Source organism: Sinocyclocheilus anshuiensis, unplaced genomic scaffold, assembly GCF_001515605.1.
Source record: "Sinocyclocheilus anshuiensis isolate Anshui unplaced genomic scaffold, SAMN03320099.WGS_v1.1 scaffold743, whole genome shotgun sequence".
NCBI lineage: Eukaryota > Metazoa > Chordata > Actinopteri > Cypriniformes > Cyprinidae > Sinocyclocheilus > Sinocyclocheilus anshuiensis.
Window position 1 is genome coordinate 40,524 of NW_015552601.1, and position 18,167 is coordinate 58,690.

General features: G+C 37.6%; 2 protein-coding genes and 2 long non-coding RNA genes across 9 annotated transcripts in view; 2 read left to right on the plus strand and 2 right to left on the minus strand.

The window, feature by feature from the left end:
• pla2g3 (phospholipase A2 group III) overlaps nucleotides 1-3,398 on the minus strand; it is a 6,121-nt gene extending 2,723 nt beyond the window's left edge. Inside the window, exons 1-5 of the mRNA XM_016456792.1 lie at nucleotides 2,705-3,398; nucleotides 2,194-2,326; nucleotides 1,873-2,007; nucleotides 680-987; nucleotides 465-594 (exon numbers count right to left, since the gene is read on the minus strand). Of these exons, the coding sequence (XP_016312278.1) occupies nucleotides 465-594; nucleotides 680-987; nucleotides 1,873-2,007; nucleotides 2,194-2,326; nucleotides 2,705-3,230 (1,232 nt within the window). The 5' untranslated portion in view covers nucleotides 3,231-3,398. The remainder of the gene's footprint in view (nucleotides 1-464; nucleotides 595-679; nucleotides 988-1,872; nucleotides 2,008-2,193; nucleotides 2,327-2,704) is intronic.
• Nucleotides 2,921-9,834, plus strand: LOC107665779 (uncharacterized). Its single transcript, XR_001631597.1, has 3 exons — nucleotides 2,921-2,996; nucleotides 3,064-3,194; nucleotides 9,761-9,834. It is a non-coding gene; the product is annotated as an uncharacterized LOC107665779 (long non-coding RNA).
• Nucleotides 7,618-18,167, minus strand: part of LOC107665776 (rabphilin-3A-like) — a 22,188-nt gene continuing 11,638 nt past the window's right edge. For 4 of the 5 annotated variants that reach the window (XM_016456788.1, XM_016456790.1, XM_016456787.1 and 1 more), the window contains exons 3-17: nucleotides 17,136-17,265; nucleotides 16,673-16,756; nucleotides 14,194-14,362; nucleotides 13,993-14,031; nucleotides 13,686-13,898; nucleotides 12,366-12,518; nucleotides 12,083-12,162; nucleotides 11,892-11,966; nucleotides 11,671-11,780; nucleotides 11,271-11,397; nucleotides 10,160-10,216; nucleotides 9,749-9,900; nucleotides 9,496-9,577; nucleotides 9,158-9,254; nucleotides 7,618-7,884 (exon numbers count right to left, since the gene is read on the minus strand). In XM_016456788.1, the coding sequence (XP_016312274.1) occupies nucleotides 7,751-7,884; nucleotides 9,158-9,254; nucleotides 9,496-9,577; nucleotides 9,749-9,900; nucleotides 10,160-10,216; nucleotides 11,271-11,397; nucleotides 11,671-11,780; nucleotides 11,892-11,966; nucleotides 12,083-12,162; nucleotides 12,366-12,518; nucleotides 13,686-13,898; nucleotides 13,993-14,031; nucleotides 14,194-14,362; nucleotides 16,673-16,756; nucleotides 17,136-17,265 (1,702 nt within the window). In that variant the 3' untranslated portion in view covers nucleotides 7,618-7,750. The remainder of the gene's footprint in view (nucleotides 7,885-9,157; nucleotides 9,255-9,495; nucleotides 9,578-9,748; nucleotides 9,901-10,159; nucleotides 10,217-11,270; nucleotides 11,398-11,670; nucleotides 11,781-11,891; nucleotides 11,967-12,082; nucleotides 12,163-12,365; nucleotides 12,519-13,685; nucleotides 13,899-13,992; nucleotides 14,032-14,193; nucleotides 14,363-16,672; nucleotides 16,757-17,135; nucleotides 17,266-18,167) is intronic. The other variant, XM_016456791.1, reaches the window with a different exon arrangement.
• Nucleotides 9,984-16,762, plus strand: LOC107665778 (uncharacterized). 2 transcript variants are annotated; one of them, XR_001631596.1, is made up of 5 exons: nucleotides 9,984-10,110; nucleotides 13,701-13,763; nucleotides 13,846-13,936; nucleotides 14,798-15,288; nucleotides 16,692-16,762. It is a non-coding gene; the product is annotated as an uncharacterized LOC107665778 (long non-coding RNA). The 2 variants fall into 2 exon arrangements; XR_001631595.1 differs by lacking the exon at nucleotides 9,984-10,110 and having other exon boundaries at nucleotides 13,685-13,763.

Genomic DNA, 18,167 nt, shown 5'->3' on the forward strand with positions numbered 1-18,167 from the left:
TACACCCAGCGTTTTTACGTCTCGCTGGTGCAACCGGCCCCTGATGACTTTTCCACTAGAGAAAGTAATATTATGAATAAAAGACTCATTTGAAGTTAAAATGTCTCAATGATGGATTTGTTTCTTACAAACATGCAGCTTTTCACTTCACAAGACATTAACTGATGGACAGAAGTGGTGTGGATTACTTGTGGATTATTGTGATGTTTTTATCAGCTGTTTGGACTCTCATTCTGACGGCACCCATTCACTGCAGAGCATCCATTGGTGAGCAAGTGATGGAATGCTACATTTCTTCAAATCTGATGAAGAAACAAACTCATCTTCATCTTGGATGGCCCGAAGGTGAGCAAATTTTAAGTGAATTTTCATTTTTGAGTGAAATGTTTGCGCATCCCTAGTAGAGAGATGGTGTTGGTATCATTGGAATCTGGGTGGATATACTGTATTGAATGTATATTCACCTGGCAGTACAGTTACAGTGGTAAAGGGTTCTCATGCCAGGGTTTTGTAGACCGAATTTCTCCTGTAAAGCAGGGATCTGTAGATGGCATGAATCCAGGTCTCTGTAGAGCTCACACATCTCAAACTTGCCTATGAAACCAAAAAAAAAAGTTTTTACAAGATTCCCAATTTGGTCAGTTTACAACAGATCTGATATGAGTAATATTTAGCTCACCTTTTTGTGGTCTGTCTGTTATCTTTGGTGCGTCTGTTGGAAGAACGGAAGCTTCAGATTTGCGGGACTGCAGTGTTGTAACAGATGGCTCTGGGGATGTCGAAACTGGACTCGGTTCTTCACTGTTGCTCCTGGAATCTTGTATAGTAAGTGATTCTTCTGTGTTTTTGGTGACCTGGTTTTGTCCCAGAGTGATCGCTTGGTGAAAACTCGTTTCCAGCATCTCCATGTCTTGTTCAGGGAGTGTGTCGGTGTAGTTTGCTCCATCTTTCACCACAGCGTATTGAGCAAGTTCATAAATTGCACACCTGCCAATGAGAAAGACAAGGTTCTGTGACTGTGTGCACAACATTATGTGCTCAGAGATTACAGTATGTACAAATCACACTAAAATGCCAAGTTTTCAGAGAGAACCATTTCCAAAGTTCAACAAGGTTTTTGCTTGTTTTGTGTCTGACATTGAAAGATTTTAAACCTTTTGAATATTTTAACCTAAAATTCAATTGTATAAAATAAAATTATATATTGTTTTGCTTTTTTGTTTTTATTTATTTTTTATTATTTGAGGTGTGTGCATACATCCAACCATTTTTTTTAAAGAAATGAATACTTTTATTCAGCAAGGATGCATTACAGTGATCAAAATTGACAGTGAAATCATTTATAATGTTACAAAAGATTCAATTTTGAATAAATACTGTTCTTTTGGATTTTCTATTCATCAGTAAATCCTGGAATAAAATACAGTATATCACTGTTTGCACAAAAATATGAAGCAGCACAACTCTTTTCAACATTGATAATAATCAGAAATGTTTCTTGAGCAGCAAATCAGCATATTAGAATGATTTCTGAAGAATCATGTGACACTGAAGACTGGAGTAGTAAATTATATTTTAATATGTATTCAAATAGAAAAGAGTTATTTTAAATTGTAATAATATTTAACAATTTTCCTGCATTTTTGATCAAATAAATGCAGCCTTGGTGAGCATAAGATAATTTTTTTCAAGAACAGTAGTATAGAACTTTTGAACAGTAGTGTAGAAATCACTCTAACATGCCAGGCTTTTGGTTTAAATAATTTTGAGTGTTAAAAGTCTTGTTTTACCTTCATCATTGCTTTTATTTTATGAAAAGTGAGAATGTTTCGCAACAGAAAAGTGCTGAGTCAAATGAAACCGAATACATACATGCCCCACCACGTTCTCTTGGCGCACTGCATCTGCTGAGAGAACTCAAAGCAGCGCATCTTTAGCACGTTGAAGTATCCGTAGCCCACAAGGTTGGACATAGTATTATTAACACCCAGGAGACAGCGGCGGAACCTGAATTGATATCACAAGACCTGATTACAATGTCATAAGATACAGTAATCCGAGACGCTCGCTCAGTGAAATAACTCTCTGGTTATGTTGGACATGTCTCATGTTACTCAACTGAACACTATGGAATGAATGTTCAGTGCTGGTAGTCTCAACATTTCCCGCTCTAATGAATAAAGCAGGACATACCTGTTGTCACAGTCACAGTGTGATAAAGTGAAGATGTTCGTGTTGAAGACACCGTGGTCGTATGAAAAAGAGGCGATGGTGTCTTTACAGTGGTCGTGTTCTCTGCAGCATTTATCCGTATCTTCAAAGACACCTGCAGAAGACAAGTGAACAGGTAAGGATTTTTCCTTTTTTTTTTTCTCTCTCAAATTCAATTAAATTAACCAGTTTAATTTGCAACTTACCTTAATGTAAATATTTTTATCTTAAATTTAATTTTAGTTTAATATACACTGGGGTTCAAAAGTTTGGGGCCACTTGTGAAAATGCTTCTATTTATATTTTATCTAATTTAAAAGAAAACAGTACAAATTAAATTATGAGAATTTTAGAAAAAAATATTTATATTAATATTTTAAAATATTATATATTTTTATATTATTTATAATTATATATAAATCGAAATATTTGCAATTAGAAATAATAAAATTAAAATGTTGATAAATTGATTGATTGATATAATCCTACTTACCCAGGTCAACAAAGGCCATAGCCTTATTTCCTGAGCCACACCACAGAGTCCCTGGAATCATCCATGCTCGCTTTGAGCGGTGCAGCGTCTGTCTGGAACTTTCTCCACTGTCCTGGCGCTCAAATCCATCAGACTCAACGCTCCTCAGGTCCCTGGCCCTCCGTACAGATGCTGTAAATTCCTCCGTAATGCCTGCAGCCTCACAGGGGCCGTGAGGTTCAATCAGCTCCCTGATGTCAAAGCGTTCATCAAGGGTCTTTGAGAAAGAACTGTCTTCCCAGCACCTGGACAGGTAACTCTCAATCACAGATTGCTCATCACTTGTTAAGCAGCTAAAAAGGCTGTTGTTTTTGTTCCAGATGCTGTCATACAAGAGAAGAGACGTCTGAGTCCTTCGGAGAAATGCATACCGTGTTTGCCCATCTGAAGCGGATCTAGTCCAAATGCAGAACTTATCAGCACTGAAACAAGCATGAAACAGCATGAAAAGGTACAGAACTGCCTGTAAAAGGTGTTTGCTTTGCATTTTTATGGCAAAATTAATAATTGTACAGCAATTTTGTGTATTTTTAGAATGAATGAATGAATAGCCAGAGGTGCTACAGGGTAACTGGGTTTTTAACCCCTCATCTCTGGCAAAGAGCGTGCCTCAACCCCGCCTTATTTATACTCCATATGTGGGATCTTCCTTGCATCGTGGCTCATGGCCACATCAGAGCAGACGGGGTGGGATGACACAAGGGGGTGTGTCTTTGGTAAATACAGACTTGGAAGCACAGATGTCTGCATACACATGTACATAAAAGATGTAAATCAGATCATAAACCCTCCCTGTTTCCTGGGTTCACATGAGTATAATTATCTCTCTGGCTGATCACTATCATTTTTTATTAGTGTCAACAATGCCCTCAGCAGTAAACATTTAATATATCATTACTCATGATGAAATGATTTTTTACAACATGACAAAAAGATTCAAACTCCACGTGGGAGGAGAAAGAAACATGCGATCCAAAACCATTACATTTATGTGTTCAGGTTAAATTAGGTCAGCATTTGCATTCTGTGCATTACTATATTAAAGTTTTATTAAAAATCATTAAGTGCTTATTTATTTAGCATGCTGTCTGCATATAAATTGCATTTTTTTTTAGCAGTCTTAAATATTTATTACTAGCCACAAACCATATTTTGCATTTAAATAAAATCTAAAATAATTAATTAGTTGGATTTTTTATTGCATATTAATAACTAACATATTCCTTACAGGCAATTCCTTTCTCTCGGTTAAACTGCAGCTGTCACAAAATCGTAAAGAAATAAATAGTTTTGGTCCCTTATTTTTTTCATTCTGCTGACTTAATGTCCAGAATATTTCACATGTTAGAACATCAAGTTAAAAAAATATATATAATAATTACTTCAGCCATGCTGTATAAATTTGATATCACATTTTCCACTTTGATAAAGTTTCTCTTCAGTAGATGGTCTGTGTGTCAATTTGAATTGCTCATGTCAGTGAGTTTCAGATTAATATTGCATTTTAAATCATGTATTGTCTTTCAGTTCCTAACAAAGTTACCAGCCAACTGGCCAAATTATATGGCAATTTTTATCTGGGACTTGGCGAGTGTTTACATGAGGATGCAAAGGTCACACGAGTTTGTTGTACGTGTCCGCCCGCGCTGATTGGCGCAGAGCTCGCCTGATTCGCACAAAGTTTCTGCCCTGTCACCATTGGATGCGGCCCTAATCCGTTAACCATTACAGCACTTTTATTGCTGGTACTTCCACCGGTAAATGTAATTCCAGCATCCGTCAAATGAGGAAAAACACAAGCTCGAGGAAACTGAAGAAAATTACAAGATCGCTATCAAGTTAAAAACATTTTCTTTCAGCAATTACTTTACTAAAAGGTAGAATGCTCTCAGAGGAATACTTACACTGGCTGTTAGCTCAATTTGGAATAATTGCAATTACGCCATTACAGTCAAAACCCCGGTGAGCTGGAATTTTTGAATGTGCTTTTTTCTTTCTTCGGTGCAGGGTAATGGATATTCATTCAAAACAGCCTTTAGAAAGACACAAAATAGACTCATTCTGAAAATGAGAAACGAGTTAGCATAATATGTTGAGTGAGGGTATTTTTACGTTATTGAAAGTGATGTGTGTTATTTCTGCACCGTTGGTGCCCTCAACAAGAATTGAAAAAATTATGTTTTACCAACAGGTTTCCCAAACACTGCCACTGGTCAGACAAACAGATAGCTCTGCCCCCAAACTTACACCACTGGCTGAGTCATTAGGCGCGTTTCCATTACCCTTCAAATTGCGCAAATTGAAGTTGCGAATTGAAAATATGCCTAATGGAAACAAATCAATTTCGCAAAAACGCCCATATATCGCAAAAACGTTTTTACGCTTGCATGAGGTGGTTTTTCAGGCAATGCGAAAAAGGAATAATTTGCAAAACTGCAATGGAAATGTTTTTTTTTTTCTCGCATTTACAGGTCACATGGTGTATGTAAAAAGTCATATGATCATTCTTCAATGTACTATAACCTCCAAGAAACACATCATACGTGGCCACATTTACATTTACATTTACATTTAGTCATTTAGCCACTTCATACGTGGCGGCTCTCCAGTATAAGGGGGCTTTCCCTAATGTTAATGCTTAGATAATTTACACTGCACACGTCTGCGGTGCAGTGTGGTTCTGATACGGCCACTGAAGCTGATTGCAGCCACTAGCAATGCTTGTGATTATTCCAGCTGCGCCACGCACGTTTCTGAAGCGGCTCTCTGTGCTGCTTCTATAAAGATACACACATACGCCTCCTTTTAATAAATATAGCCAAAATCCGTTGCCACGACTTATCGCGAGAGGTAAAAGGTTACGTTTTAGTCGCATAACATTGGTTAATGGAAACGCCGTTATTTCGCAATACTTTTTTATCGACATTTATAAAATATCACCAAAGTTTTGCGCAAATCTGTAATGGAAACGCGCCTACGTTGCCGTATCAACCAACCAAGAGGTTTAAACAAACAGAATATTGTTCTGATAGTGTGATAGACTGTCAATGTTTACATTTTCAGGTAAACCACCCTACTTACAGGAAATGTAGGTTTTTTTGTCATAGAAATGGCCTTATACGGTGCTTCAGTGATGGCGTACCAGCTGGATATTTCGAATAGGATTTTTCCATTGGCTTTTGGATTATTGCACAAAATAAGCTCTGTAATGAACAAAAGTTTATGATTCTTACAAGTGTTGTTCAACAAGGTAGTCTTCACAAATTAACATAACATTCTCTGTTTTTTGAAGCATAAATACAGTTGCCAGAAGCTAAACGTGGGCTATAAATGAACTACACCACAGTTATGACTTCAGCGTCACCACCATGAAGCTTCCGGCAACTCTGTCTTCATTTAAATGAAAATTGTCCTTAAAGTTTGCATTGAATAGTTTGCAAGAGCGTGATTAAAGGTATAAAAGCAGACTAGCGAGTAGATGAGTTTACCTGTTTGGCTTGTAGATGTTTAATGCATTTATAGACTCTGGTTAGCAACGGCCTTTCTCATGACTAGCAAAAGCTTGGAATAAAACATGAAAATATCTAAAGCGTGTTGTGTTCAAGACCACAGATCTTATTTAAGGCATTTAACCAAATACCCCATTAAAAACCCCATTGACTTCACGGCAATAAAATCAGTAATATAAGTTTGAAATTAGTCAATATTTTTGCGATTCATTTTGGTGCCACTACGATTTCAACATACTTTTCTAAATGAAATAGCTAAACGAAAATACAAACATGTAGGTCTAATCAGAAAAAAAAAAGCAAAGTAGTGTCTTGGCAACTTGTAGGGAACATTGGGTTAATCTCTTACATAATGATGTAAGTAAACATGATGGCAATAGATGAAAGACCCAGGGGAGTCTAATTCCTCGGCACTGTTCGAAGGTCAAAGCTTTGGGAATGATTTTAAAGAACATGACCTTAAGAGATAGTATACAAACATTAGACACAACACCAAAAAGCCAGCCTTCGCATGACACCTCGAACCAGAGACGTATAGAGTTCACCTGATGACCTTTGTTCCAGTTCTAGAAAAATACATAAGCAGTTCACGTCACTGATTCAGAGGCAATAGCTGAGAACACTTTATTGGGTATTAACAACACTTGTAAACATGTTACAGAAACAAATTCAAACTTAATGATAATAACGTATAATTAGGGAACACATCCATGAATTCCATGCACATAACAACAGGACATTTCCATATGTAGTTGATGCAATATTGAACTTCAACAACCTGTCATTTACTGGATATAACTCTAATACTTTTCTAAACTTTATAGTCACAATTTGTTTTACACAGTCTTTCTCATCTGTGACATACTGATTGAAACAAACATAAATCAATAATAGACATATGCAAGGGCAGCGTATATTTCTAATGCCAAACAAATGGTATTGTATTGTGCATTGAACTGGTTTAACATGAGTAAAGTCCATTTTCCCGATGTCCTTGAGTATATGTGGTTACAGGGTTTGATGACTAATATATTTGCGTCATTGAATCTGTATTCATGAGGTTTTGTTCTTTAAGGCATTTACTGAGTGTAAAAATATCATACACTGTCTTTTTCCCACCAAAAAACAAAGTAACTGGGTTTTCTAGGTTTTTCTCGGTTGGACCACTATAGCTCATCACAGGGTTTCAGGAGAGGCAAAGACAAAGGCTTTTTTTTTCTGAATGAAAAGAAAACATTATCAGCAGTTCGAGCTTGTAAGCGAGATTACTTTTTTGGAAGATGGAACCGTATACGGTCATCTTTGGAGATAAACACCTCAGTCATCCGCCTCAACGTTGTTTTGATTCAACAGAACATTCACAGGGTTTCAGGAGAGGCAAAGACAAAGGCTTTTTTTTCTGAATGAAAAGAAAACATTATCAGCAGTTCGAGCTTGTAAGCGAGATTACTTTTTTGGAAGATGGAACCGTATACGGTCATCTTTGGAGATAAACACCTCAGTCATCCGCCTCAACGTTGTTTTGATTCAACAGAACATGCCAGCGTTCGATCTTCTTGTCGTTGTTCTTGAGACATTCATACCAGTGCTTCAGACTTTCGCCTTTAGCGGTGATACCAAGCTGGCAGCCACCTGTGTGGAAAAGAGACATGAAAAGCTTAAATGAACAGTTCACCTAAAAATGAAAATTTGCTGAAAACGTATTCACCCTTAGTTTCTTCATGAGAACAGATTTGGAGAAATGTAGCATTCCATCACTTGCTCACCAATGGATGCTCTGCAGTGAATGGGTGCCATCAGAATGAGAGTCCAAACAGCTGATAAAAACATCACAATAATCCACAAGTAATCCACACCACTCCAGTCCATCAATTAACATTTTGTTAAGTGAAAAGCTGCATGTTTGTGAGAAACAAATCCATCATTACAGTGTTTTAACAAATTGTCACTTCTAGTCAAAATTCTCATAATCTATAATAACACTTCCTCCAGTGAAAAACTCCATTTTGTCCTTCCACATCAAACTCCACCCACATATTTGTTTAGAGCTGTTTTGGACTGTGTTGACTTGTAAATGGTGTTTGATGTGTGCATATTTATCTCCTGATTCAGACGAGACGACTAGATAGAGGACTCGTATTTTGGCCTGAAGCACAAATTTGAAGTTAAAAACATCTTAATGATGGATTTGTTTCTTACAAACACGCAGCTTTTGTCTTCACAAGACATTAATTGGTGGACTGGAGTGGTGTGGATTATTTTGGATTATTGTGATGTTTTTATCAGCTGTTTGGACTCTCATTCTGACGGCACCCATTCACTGCAGAGGATCCATTAGTGAGCAAGTGATGTAACGCTACATTTCTCCAAATCTGTTCTGATGTCTTTTCTAAATTTTGAATGGGTGAGTAAATTCTAGCAAATGTTCATTTTTGGGTGAACTATCCATTTAAATTAATACTTTTTTTGTCATGTACAGGTGCATCTCAATAAATTAGAATGTCGTGGAAAAGTTCATTTATTTCAGTAATTCAACTCAAATTGTGAAACTCGTGTATTAAATAAATTCAATGCACACAGACTGAAGTAGTTTAAGTCTTTGGTTCTTTTAATTGTGATGATTTTGGCTCACATTTAACAAAAACCCACCAATTCACTATCTCAACAAATTAGAATATGGTGACATGCCAATCAGCTAATCAACTCAAAACACCTGCAAAGGTTTCCTGAGCCTTCAAAATGGTCTCTCAGTTTGGTTCACTAGGCTACACAATCATGGGGAAGACTGCTGATCTGACAGTTGTCCAGAAGACAATCATTGACATACACGAGTTTCACAATTTGAGTTGAATTACTGAAATAAATGAACTGAGAACTGAGATGCACCTGTATATATATTTCTCACCTATAAAATCATTAGATTTTCCCATGTCATAATCCCAGACAGAGACATCCAAAGTCTTCTTCGCCAGTTCAGCATGCTTGATTTCATAGCTGAACTCCTGAAATCACACACACAAAAAAAAAAAAACATGACAGGTCTATTTCTTAAGATATTAGGGTTGTGACGGTGAGGACATTTTCCCACCGGTTAATCGACGTGTGAAGATATATGCCAAAAAAAAACTTCCTTTCATTATAGTGTCAGAGCGTATTAAAGCACTGTCATGGTGTCACGTCAGTGTCGAGCGTGTCAAGACGCTCACTGCAGGTCATATCGCCAGAGAGAGAAAGAAAGAGTACCTCATTAAACTCAGGGTTAAGGGTCTTCTTCTTGATCTGAGTTTTATACTTTGCTTTCTTTCCCATGTCGGGCTTCAAGTAACTGCAAAACAGCATGGAAATTCAGAGACACAAAAGCACACAGCATGTTAAATAAGCCTAATGACTGTCACAAAGCAATTTCACCAAGCGAATGATTCTTCTTCCAGAGAACATTTTAATTACACTTTGAGAAGTGCTTTTGGTGCTTTTTATTATATTGTTGTATACTTGCATCTTTACAAAGGGGTCAGAATAGCCATTCGAGTCCATTGCTGCCAGATGAACACATCGAACTACACCCACAATCAGACGACTCTGCTGGCTGTTGTAGGTGAGAGAAATCAGGATACGTCCCCTCTCCTCTGCCTCTTCATCGTCCTTCAACTGGAAAAAAAAGCCACACAAAAGATGAGTAAACCCATATATCTTTCTGTGGACACTAATTAACAGATCAATCATTAGCTGAACCATTTAACCAAAGTGACTTGTAATGCACACAGGTGTACAGATGCAGTTCAACAAGGAGACACGGAGGTTAAATGCCTGACTCGACAGCTACCAGCTACTATGCTTTCTTGGGAATACTTCAGTGTTGTAAGTATTTAATTTCATATTTAATTCTCAAAATGTATGACGCAGTTACCTCCTCCTCATAGAGCGCCATGCCACGAGATGCACCTGCGCCAGCAGTACGTCTCACCTGCGTACCAGGTGTTAAACACAGTTAGTTTACTACACTGCAAAGTCAAATTGGGTCATTCCTACAGTTTGGTGGATTTTATGTCCCCATGAAACAACACTGCATATTTTACATGAAATGGTAATCATCTTTTATGCCACATGGTTTTCTATGCATACATGTACCCCACAAATTCCCATGTTTTCTCAGCTTCATATTGAAATAAAGGTAACATATATTTGTAAATTAGCTATTTTAAATATTAGTATATACATTTACTTGTTCTCTTTGACATAACTCACCAATGGATCCTCTGCAGTGAATGGGTGCCATCAGAATGAGAATCCAAGCAGCTGATAAAAACATCACAATAATCCACACCACTCCAGTCTATCAATTAACGTCATGTTTGTATGAATCAAATCCATCATTACGACGTTTTAACTTCAAATCGTTGTGTCTTGCCAAAATCCAAAGTCCATAATCCATAATAATGCTTCCTCCAGTGAAAAAGTCCATCCCCCGTTGTCCTCTCACATTAAAATCCACCAACATATTTGTTTTAGAACTGTTTTAGACTTGTAAATGGTGCTTGATCTGTGGCATATTTCTCTCCTGATTAAGACGAGACAACTTTTTCTCTTAAGAAAGCGCTATTATGGATAGAGGACTCAGTTTAGCCAGAAGCAACGTTTTGAAGACTGGAGTGGTGTGGATTATTGTGATGTTTTTATCAGCTGTTTAGACTCTCATTCTGACGGCACCCATTCACTGCAGAGCATCCATTGGTGAAGAAACAGACTCATGAGCTTCTTGAGCTTAAAGCATTGAAGCATTAAAACGCACATTGCATTGATAAATTGTCAATAGGACAAATTTCCTAAACCAAATGTAAAATATTTGGTTAGGATTACTAGGTTAAACTACATTTTCTCACTATAAGACTAAAAGATAAATGAAATTTTAAGCATTTTTTTCAACAAACCTGCTCAGTCCAGAATTTACCCTAAACTGTAGGAATGACCCCATTACAGTAAACTTTCTACAAAACAGTTTACTGTCCCCTTCATCTTACCGGAATCGCTCTCTCAAGACACACATTGAAGGTCTTCTTCTGGTTCAGCTTCAGTTTTTTCAAGACCACCCGCGTCTCGCCGATAAACTCATTATGGCCGAACTTGTCCTCATCACTGACTGAAAGCCTGCCAGGGAACAATGCGGATGCTGACCCTTTCCACTCTGGGAAATGTCACGGCTTTAATTAAGTCCACTGCAAACTATTCTAACCGAACACATCAGTGAGGCTTTCCAAGAATCTTTAAGTTGCAAATGCAATGGAAGAAAATGCAACAGTCAGCTCATTCCATCATGCAAATGACTGAGGAAGGAGAATTGTAAACAATTAGCATTATGTTGCCCATTCACATTTACCTCTGAAAGCTTCGGTGCATTAAATACAGTAAAGCTTGTTTTACCTGAGAGTCTTTTTCTGCATGTCTTCATTAGTGATGCCATGATAAACAAGGGTCTCGTTCCACACAGGGTTCAAGGTAGTACGAATGGTCTTTGTTCTTAGCTTGTTAGACTGAGAAATCGACAAAATATCATGCATTCATTACGCTTTGTGACAATTTCTACAACAACTTGCACAGCTGTTGTTACCATTAGCAGGATTTCTTTTAAAGATCACTGGTACCTTACTGGCTCCTGGAAGCAAGTGCAGTTTCACATAAGGATCAGCCAAGCCATTGGAGTCCATGGGCTTGAGACCCTTCAAAGATGAAATAATTGCATGGTTAGCAGTTCTACATGATCCTTCAGAAACGTTTTTCCAGTGCAGAAATAGATTGCATCGAAACTGCCTGTTCTAGGGAAGAAAGACAATACCTTTGCTTTGATTACATTGCAGTGCAGTTCGTTTTTCTCCTCCTCGTAGAGCAGACTGAACTCCAACATGCCCAGAGTGGCTGGAAAGTGGACAACATCGTGTGAAAAGCATGAAAAAAGCTGACACCGAAGAATAACAGTCTCACTTCAACGCCGTCTCAAGCGCACGTCTGCTGATTTTACGCAATCTGTGATGCAAGACTTGCACGGTAACCCATTTTGTTCTGTGTGGTTCCCATGGGGTATAAACATGTCCATATGTCAGTGCAAATTAGCATCTTACTGGCATCGTCAGAGTCATAGCTGTTGGCGTCCTCTTCATCCTCTGCGGTGGGGGGTGGTGGCTGGCGTGAAGCGGGAATGCTGTTGGCAGCTGGCAAACGTGCGTCGGTCTGCATAGCAGGTGGTGCCCTGGCCTCCGGTCGACTCATAGGATCTGGAATTCGTACCAAGAGACAAAATCTGTGCAGTTGCTACATTGTTATAGTCAAAACAATTAAGAAAGGAAACACAGTAATCACTGGGTTAAGCATCCAGATCGATAACTCCAGATGCATCAACCAACTGTAAGAAGTCATTTAGCTGATGCTTTTAACCGAAGCAATCTGCAGTGTGCTTATTATAGGTTCAGTCCCACTGGAGCAATCTGAGGTTAAGCATCTTGATCAAGGGCACAATGGTGACGAATCAAAAGCTTGTGGGTACTAACCTACAACATTTTGTTTACCAGCCCAGGGGCCCCAATTATAAAGATGTCCACAGAATGATCCTAAATGTGAATGTAAGTCACTTTCTGAAATGTGCACAAAAAAAAAAGTTCCTTTATAAATCGCTGTCCATCTTAAATGTAAACGCAAAGTGAACAAGCACATCAACTCCACCTAATGAATTAATTTCACATTGGAAAGCAGTTGCTCATTTGCATATTGTGATTGTCCATTTATCTTGACATTTTAAGAGACAAAGCTGTGTGTGTGTGTGTGTGTGTGTGTTTTATATGTAGGCCTATATTTTTAATTTTGTATCATTTTATATAATTTTGCCTTTTTATCTTGTTTTTCCAAGAAAATCATATTTTATAAATACTGCATTAATTTTAGTGATTAAATGCTGTCATCATTTTCTCACCCTCCACTTATTCTGAACTTATATCTTCTGCTGAACACAATATATATTATTTAATATATATTTTGAAGAATGTTGGTAACCAACAGTTGATGGTAGCCATTGATTTCCATTTTTTTTTTTTCATAATATAATGACAGAATTTTCATTTCATTTTGCATGAACTATTCCATTTATTTCAAGTAACATTTTTTTCTTTTCTTTTTTTTTTTTAAGATTTTTAACAATAATACCCCGGATGTGTTGTAACTTGTAACCAAAGTGGTTTTAGTTATTGCCTTTATAAATACCGATTTGCTCCTCAGTTCTGACATAGAATGAAATCCATGGAATTTAGGATCAAATCCAATCATATGTGCATTTTATTAACAAGGCCCCTGAACCACGGTGCAATTGAAGGACACATACACTTTTATAATATTCCCATTCCCGAATCATTACTGCTTATGCTATGTGAATATTACATGAGTTCTCTCACCTTTTTGTATGGGAGTCGTGGAAAAGGTCGACGCTGGAGGGTTGGAGCTCATCATCGGTACTTCTCTCTTCACCACAGGTGAGTACGTTTGTCCTTCCACAACGGCGTTGGACTGAATTGTGCTCCTGCTCATAGACTGTCTACCTCTGTCTGCTTCTAGGGCTCTTTGGGATATGACCGAATGCTCGTCCCGTTTAGAGGGCATCGTTTCTGCTGAGCACGGGAGAAAACGGGAAAATGATACTACAATCGTAAGCCTCATTTCCTCCTAGCGATATTAAGTGTTATTGAGATGCAGGACACTTACCAGATATCTGCTGCTCTCTGCCGGTGACCTGCATGCTCTCTGCATGGAAATATAGCTTAGTTTCTTTGAACCATGAATTATGAAAACCTTACAATAAATTATCCATGCCTAGTGCGAATACATTAAAAAACTGCATGGTACTGAGAATTTGTAATTAGGAATTTTTCCAATGCAAAGCAATACGGAAACTGTAGAGTTTACCTCCATTTTTTGGCTGTGAAGATACTGAAGACTCTTGATTGGTTGGTGGATTGGTTGAAGTTGGTGCGCCGGTGGTTCTGAGCTCTCTATTATTAGAGATCGGTAAAGGAGCGGGTAAAATCTGTTGTGGTAAACCTTTGAAAAACCAGGCACCAGACCGCTTCAGCATCTTTGGGAAAGAATAAATGATCATTTGGCAACTTCGATGTAGTTTTAGCACACAAATTTACTCTAATTCGCCACTAATAACACATCTGTGCTCAGTTTAGCAAACTCTTGCTTGTGTGAGTGAATTGTAAGAGTCTGCTAAACTAATTTTGGCCTAAAACAGACTACAGCCAAAGGCGGAAATGTAAATTTCATTTAGGAATCAGCCTTTTTGCTGTTCCACTTTCCAAGCTCCAAGTAATTTGATACACTTTAAAGTTACAAAAAAAACCTAAGCAATTTTCTAACCCAATTGAACCTTAGGAGATCAAATATATGTAACAACATAAGTTAGAATTCATAGACTAGGAAAAATAGGATGGATTGTTTATGCTACCCATGCTACAACCCATGCTACAATGCTGCATTACCTACGTTTCTACATTTTCTTTTACAGCACCTGTGAATCTCATCTCAGCCAATTACCATCCACATAAGCATCAGCTGGGAGCTGGAATGGCTGGAATATGAAAATGCAGGAACTCAGTTCTGCCCTGGTGTTATGAAGTAAAATGTCAGCGACTCAAATGGGATTCGGGCTTCATGATCTTGTTGCATTAAAGAGAGTCACATCTCCTGCTGCTACTGACCCCGTCTGACAAGGAAACTAACCGTGACTTACATCGTCAAAAGGATGAATTATCTTATCACAGTCAAAGTGTCTTTGAAAGTTAGAGGTGCTGAACTATCCTGTCTATTTATATCTCTGAGCTACACGCAGAATAATTATTCTGTGCAGCCAGTTAAATATTATTTATACGCAGAGCATTTTTTAGGAGTTGATTTAAAAATGTTGTAGAAATGGATTTCTTTAATCAAACATGCACATCACTGCATAAGCATTGACTGCTCAGCTGCCAAAACAAATGATCTCATCATCAATGCCAGGTAAGTGCAGACTTACATTAACAAGCACTTTTTGAAAGCACACCATTTACTGAATATAAACCTGAAATGTTTTAACATGAGGGATCCACAATACAGTTAGTTACCTCATTATCACATTTAAGGAATAATTCACCTAAACAGGAATATTCTGTCTTTATTTACTCACTCTCATGTTGTTCCAAATCAACATGCTGTCATTTTTTTATGTTTATGCAACTTATTTCCATGAAATTACAGTTCCTAGTGATAAAAAGTAGTAGTCCATAGGACTTGAGCTCTATTCCAAGTCTTCTGATTTTGTATATTCAAGTCAGTGCACCACTTTTGGGTACGACACACCAGCGTTATTATCGTTAAATAAAACAAAAACTAAAATGATTTTTTTTATTTTAAAAATTAAACGTTAAAGAGATAGTTCACCCCAAAATTAAAATTGTCATCGTTTACTCACCCTCAAGTTGTTCCAATCCTGTGTTGAACACAAAAGATGATATTTAGAAGAACGTTGGTTACCACATAACATTTGACGGTAGCCATTGACTTCCATATTATGAAAAAAAAAACACAATGGAAGTCAATGGCTACCGTCAACTGTTTGGTTACCCACATTCATCAAAATAACTTAATATATTATAAATATTATTTTGTGTTCAACAGAAGAAAAACTAATATAGGTTTGGGAAGTGAAGGGTAAGTAAATGATGGCAAAATGTATACATTTGTATACACACACAATAATAAATTAATCTCATTTTATTTCAGCAAATTGCCAAGGAAACATTTCTCATTTTCCTTAAGTTGAAGTTCTAAAATAGGTAAAGAAATTTAAACTAATAAATAAAATGTTATTTAAAAAAGAAAGAAAATGGCAAAACACGCCAAAATAATAAACAAATAATAAAAATTTCAGAAATACTAGACATATTAAATCTAATAAAAATGACAAAACACAACAAAATTACAAAAACTTAAACTTTAAAAGTGGAAACAAAAATAAAATCTATTTAAAATTTTTTACAAAAACTATAATATAGTAAATCAAAATGATCTAAAATACCGCATTGACATCATCAAGCTTGACACAACATGTCTAAAGGCAATTTAAGAGATTTAAGCTGCAGAAATAAATAAATGACTTAGATTTGTTACAAAGCTGTCTTTTGACTTCAGAAGACTTGGACTTTAGCACACAGGTCGAATGGACTACTTTACGGATGCTTTTATGGTTCTTTTTGGAGCTTGAAATTCATGGTCACACTGACCTCACAGAGGAGCTCAAAAATCCTCCCTTTGTGTGGAAAGAACAGCAAAATTATGACAATTTTAGGTTTTGGCTGAATTGCCATTGCTCTAAAACAACATTCAATGCCTCAATGCATCTCACCTCTTTGTGCTCACTGCAGATTTTGCACAGCCATATTGGACTGGAACGACTGACGCTTTGAACGCCACACTTAGTGCACATGTTCTGTGGGGGTGAAACACAAACAGGCCTCAGGAGGCTGCGCAGGTGTAAACGCACTCAGATGGCATTAAGTTCCATCACTGCTGAAAAACAGCCCACAGACTAAACATCCCCTCCGGGATCAATAAACAATCTATTGATCTTTGTGTCAGGCGTCACAAAAGACAAGCATATGCATTCCGTGACATTATTTTTGATTGTGCAGACTGGCATCCCTCTTAAATGCACACGTGGCTCAGTAATGGGCAGGGCATAATAAAGATAAGTGCATATCGCTCATTCATTTCTGCTTGCTTATTTTTGGACAATCGTTATTGAAAGACGTGCTCTGCATGCATTAGATAATTGCATGAGGTCAAAGGCTCGGCGAATGCGCGTCCACCTTTTTGCACTCTGCACACACGACTGCGCTGACGCCCGCCAGGCCGAACTGCTGGCCGCAGAGTAAACAACGCAAGTCGCCGTCACCGCAGGCCGTCCGCTTCATGCTGTCCAGGTGATTTACCAGACGCCTGCGGGACAAAAAAACGACAATGTATAACGTCAGCACACTTCCACCCCTCCTCCAAGTGGTTATTGTAATGTATTGATGTAAAGAACTGTGAGTTAAGACGTTTTGCAAGCAAAGTGCTGAGAAAGAGAGAGAGAGAATGAGAAGGAAGGCAGTTCTTGTCTAGTTAGCACTATTCATTTCTTGCAGTACATTCCTCGGCTGACTCTTGGCTTGTAAAAAAGCTTAAGCACACCCGTCTTCTCAATCACTTGGACAGATGTGCTTGGGCCGAATTGCTCTGCGGAATGAGAGGAAACTGAACCGATGCTTTTGGGGTCTCAGGTGTTGGTCAATATTGCCTTTGCTACAAAAGTCCAGTCCTGTGTGCGATAATGTGACAGCTTGTGACCCTGCGGATAATTTGTATAAAAACCTGTTTGGTTACCCAGTGGCAGACAGTGTTCGGGAAAAGTCATTATTTTTGCTTCAAGTTTCAAGTCACATTTATTTATATAATACAGATTTTCAAAAGCAGAGTTTGCATTAATAAACAGGGAACTAACGGTATTAATGTTATCAAATTCAGTAATGATTAAATTAAAGTCAATTTTAGCTGTAAAGCAGCTCTGCAGAGGTCATTATTCAACTCTATTTAGTTCAATGTTTAATCAATTCAGTTCAATAACTGCAGACGTTGCAAAGTTAGTGTCATTATTCAGCTCAATTCAGTTAAAATTTTGTTCTCATCTGATTGTGTCAGTGTATCATTTCTGAATATGAATTGTTTTTCAAACCCCATCTTATGATATAAACTTTCCAGGTGTTTCTTCTAAAATTCCATATGAGGAACAAAAATGATACAATTGTTGACATACAATAGGATTACGGAAGGAAAAATAAATCATGTGGACAACAAAACCA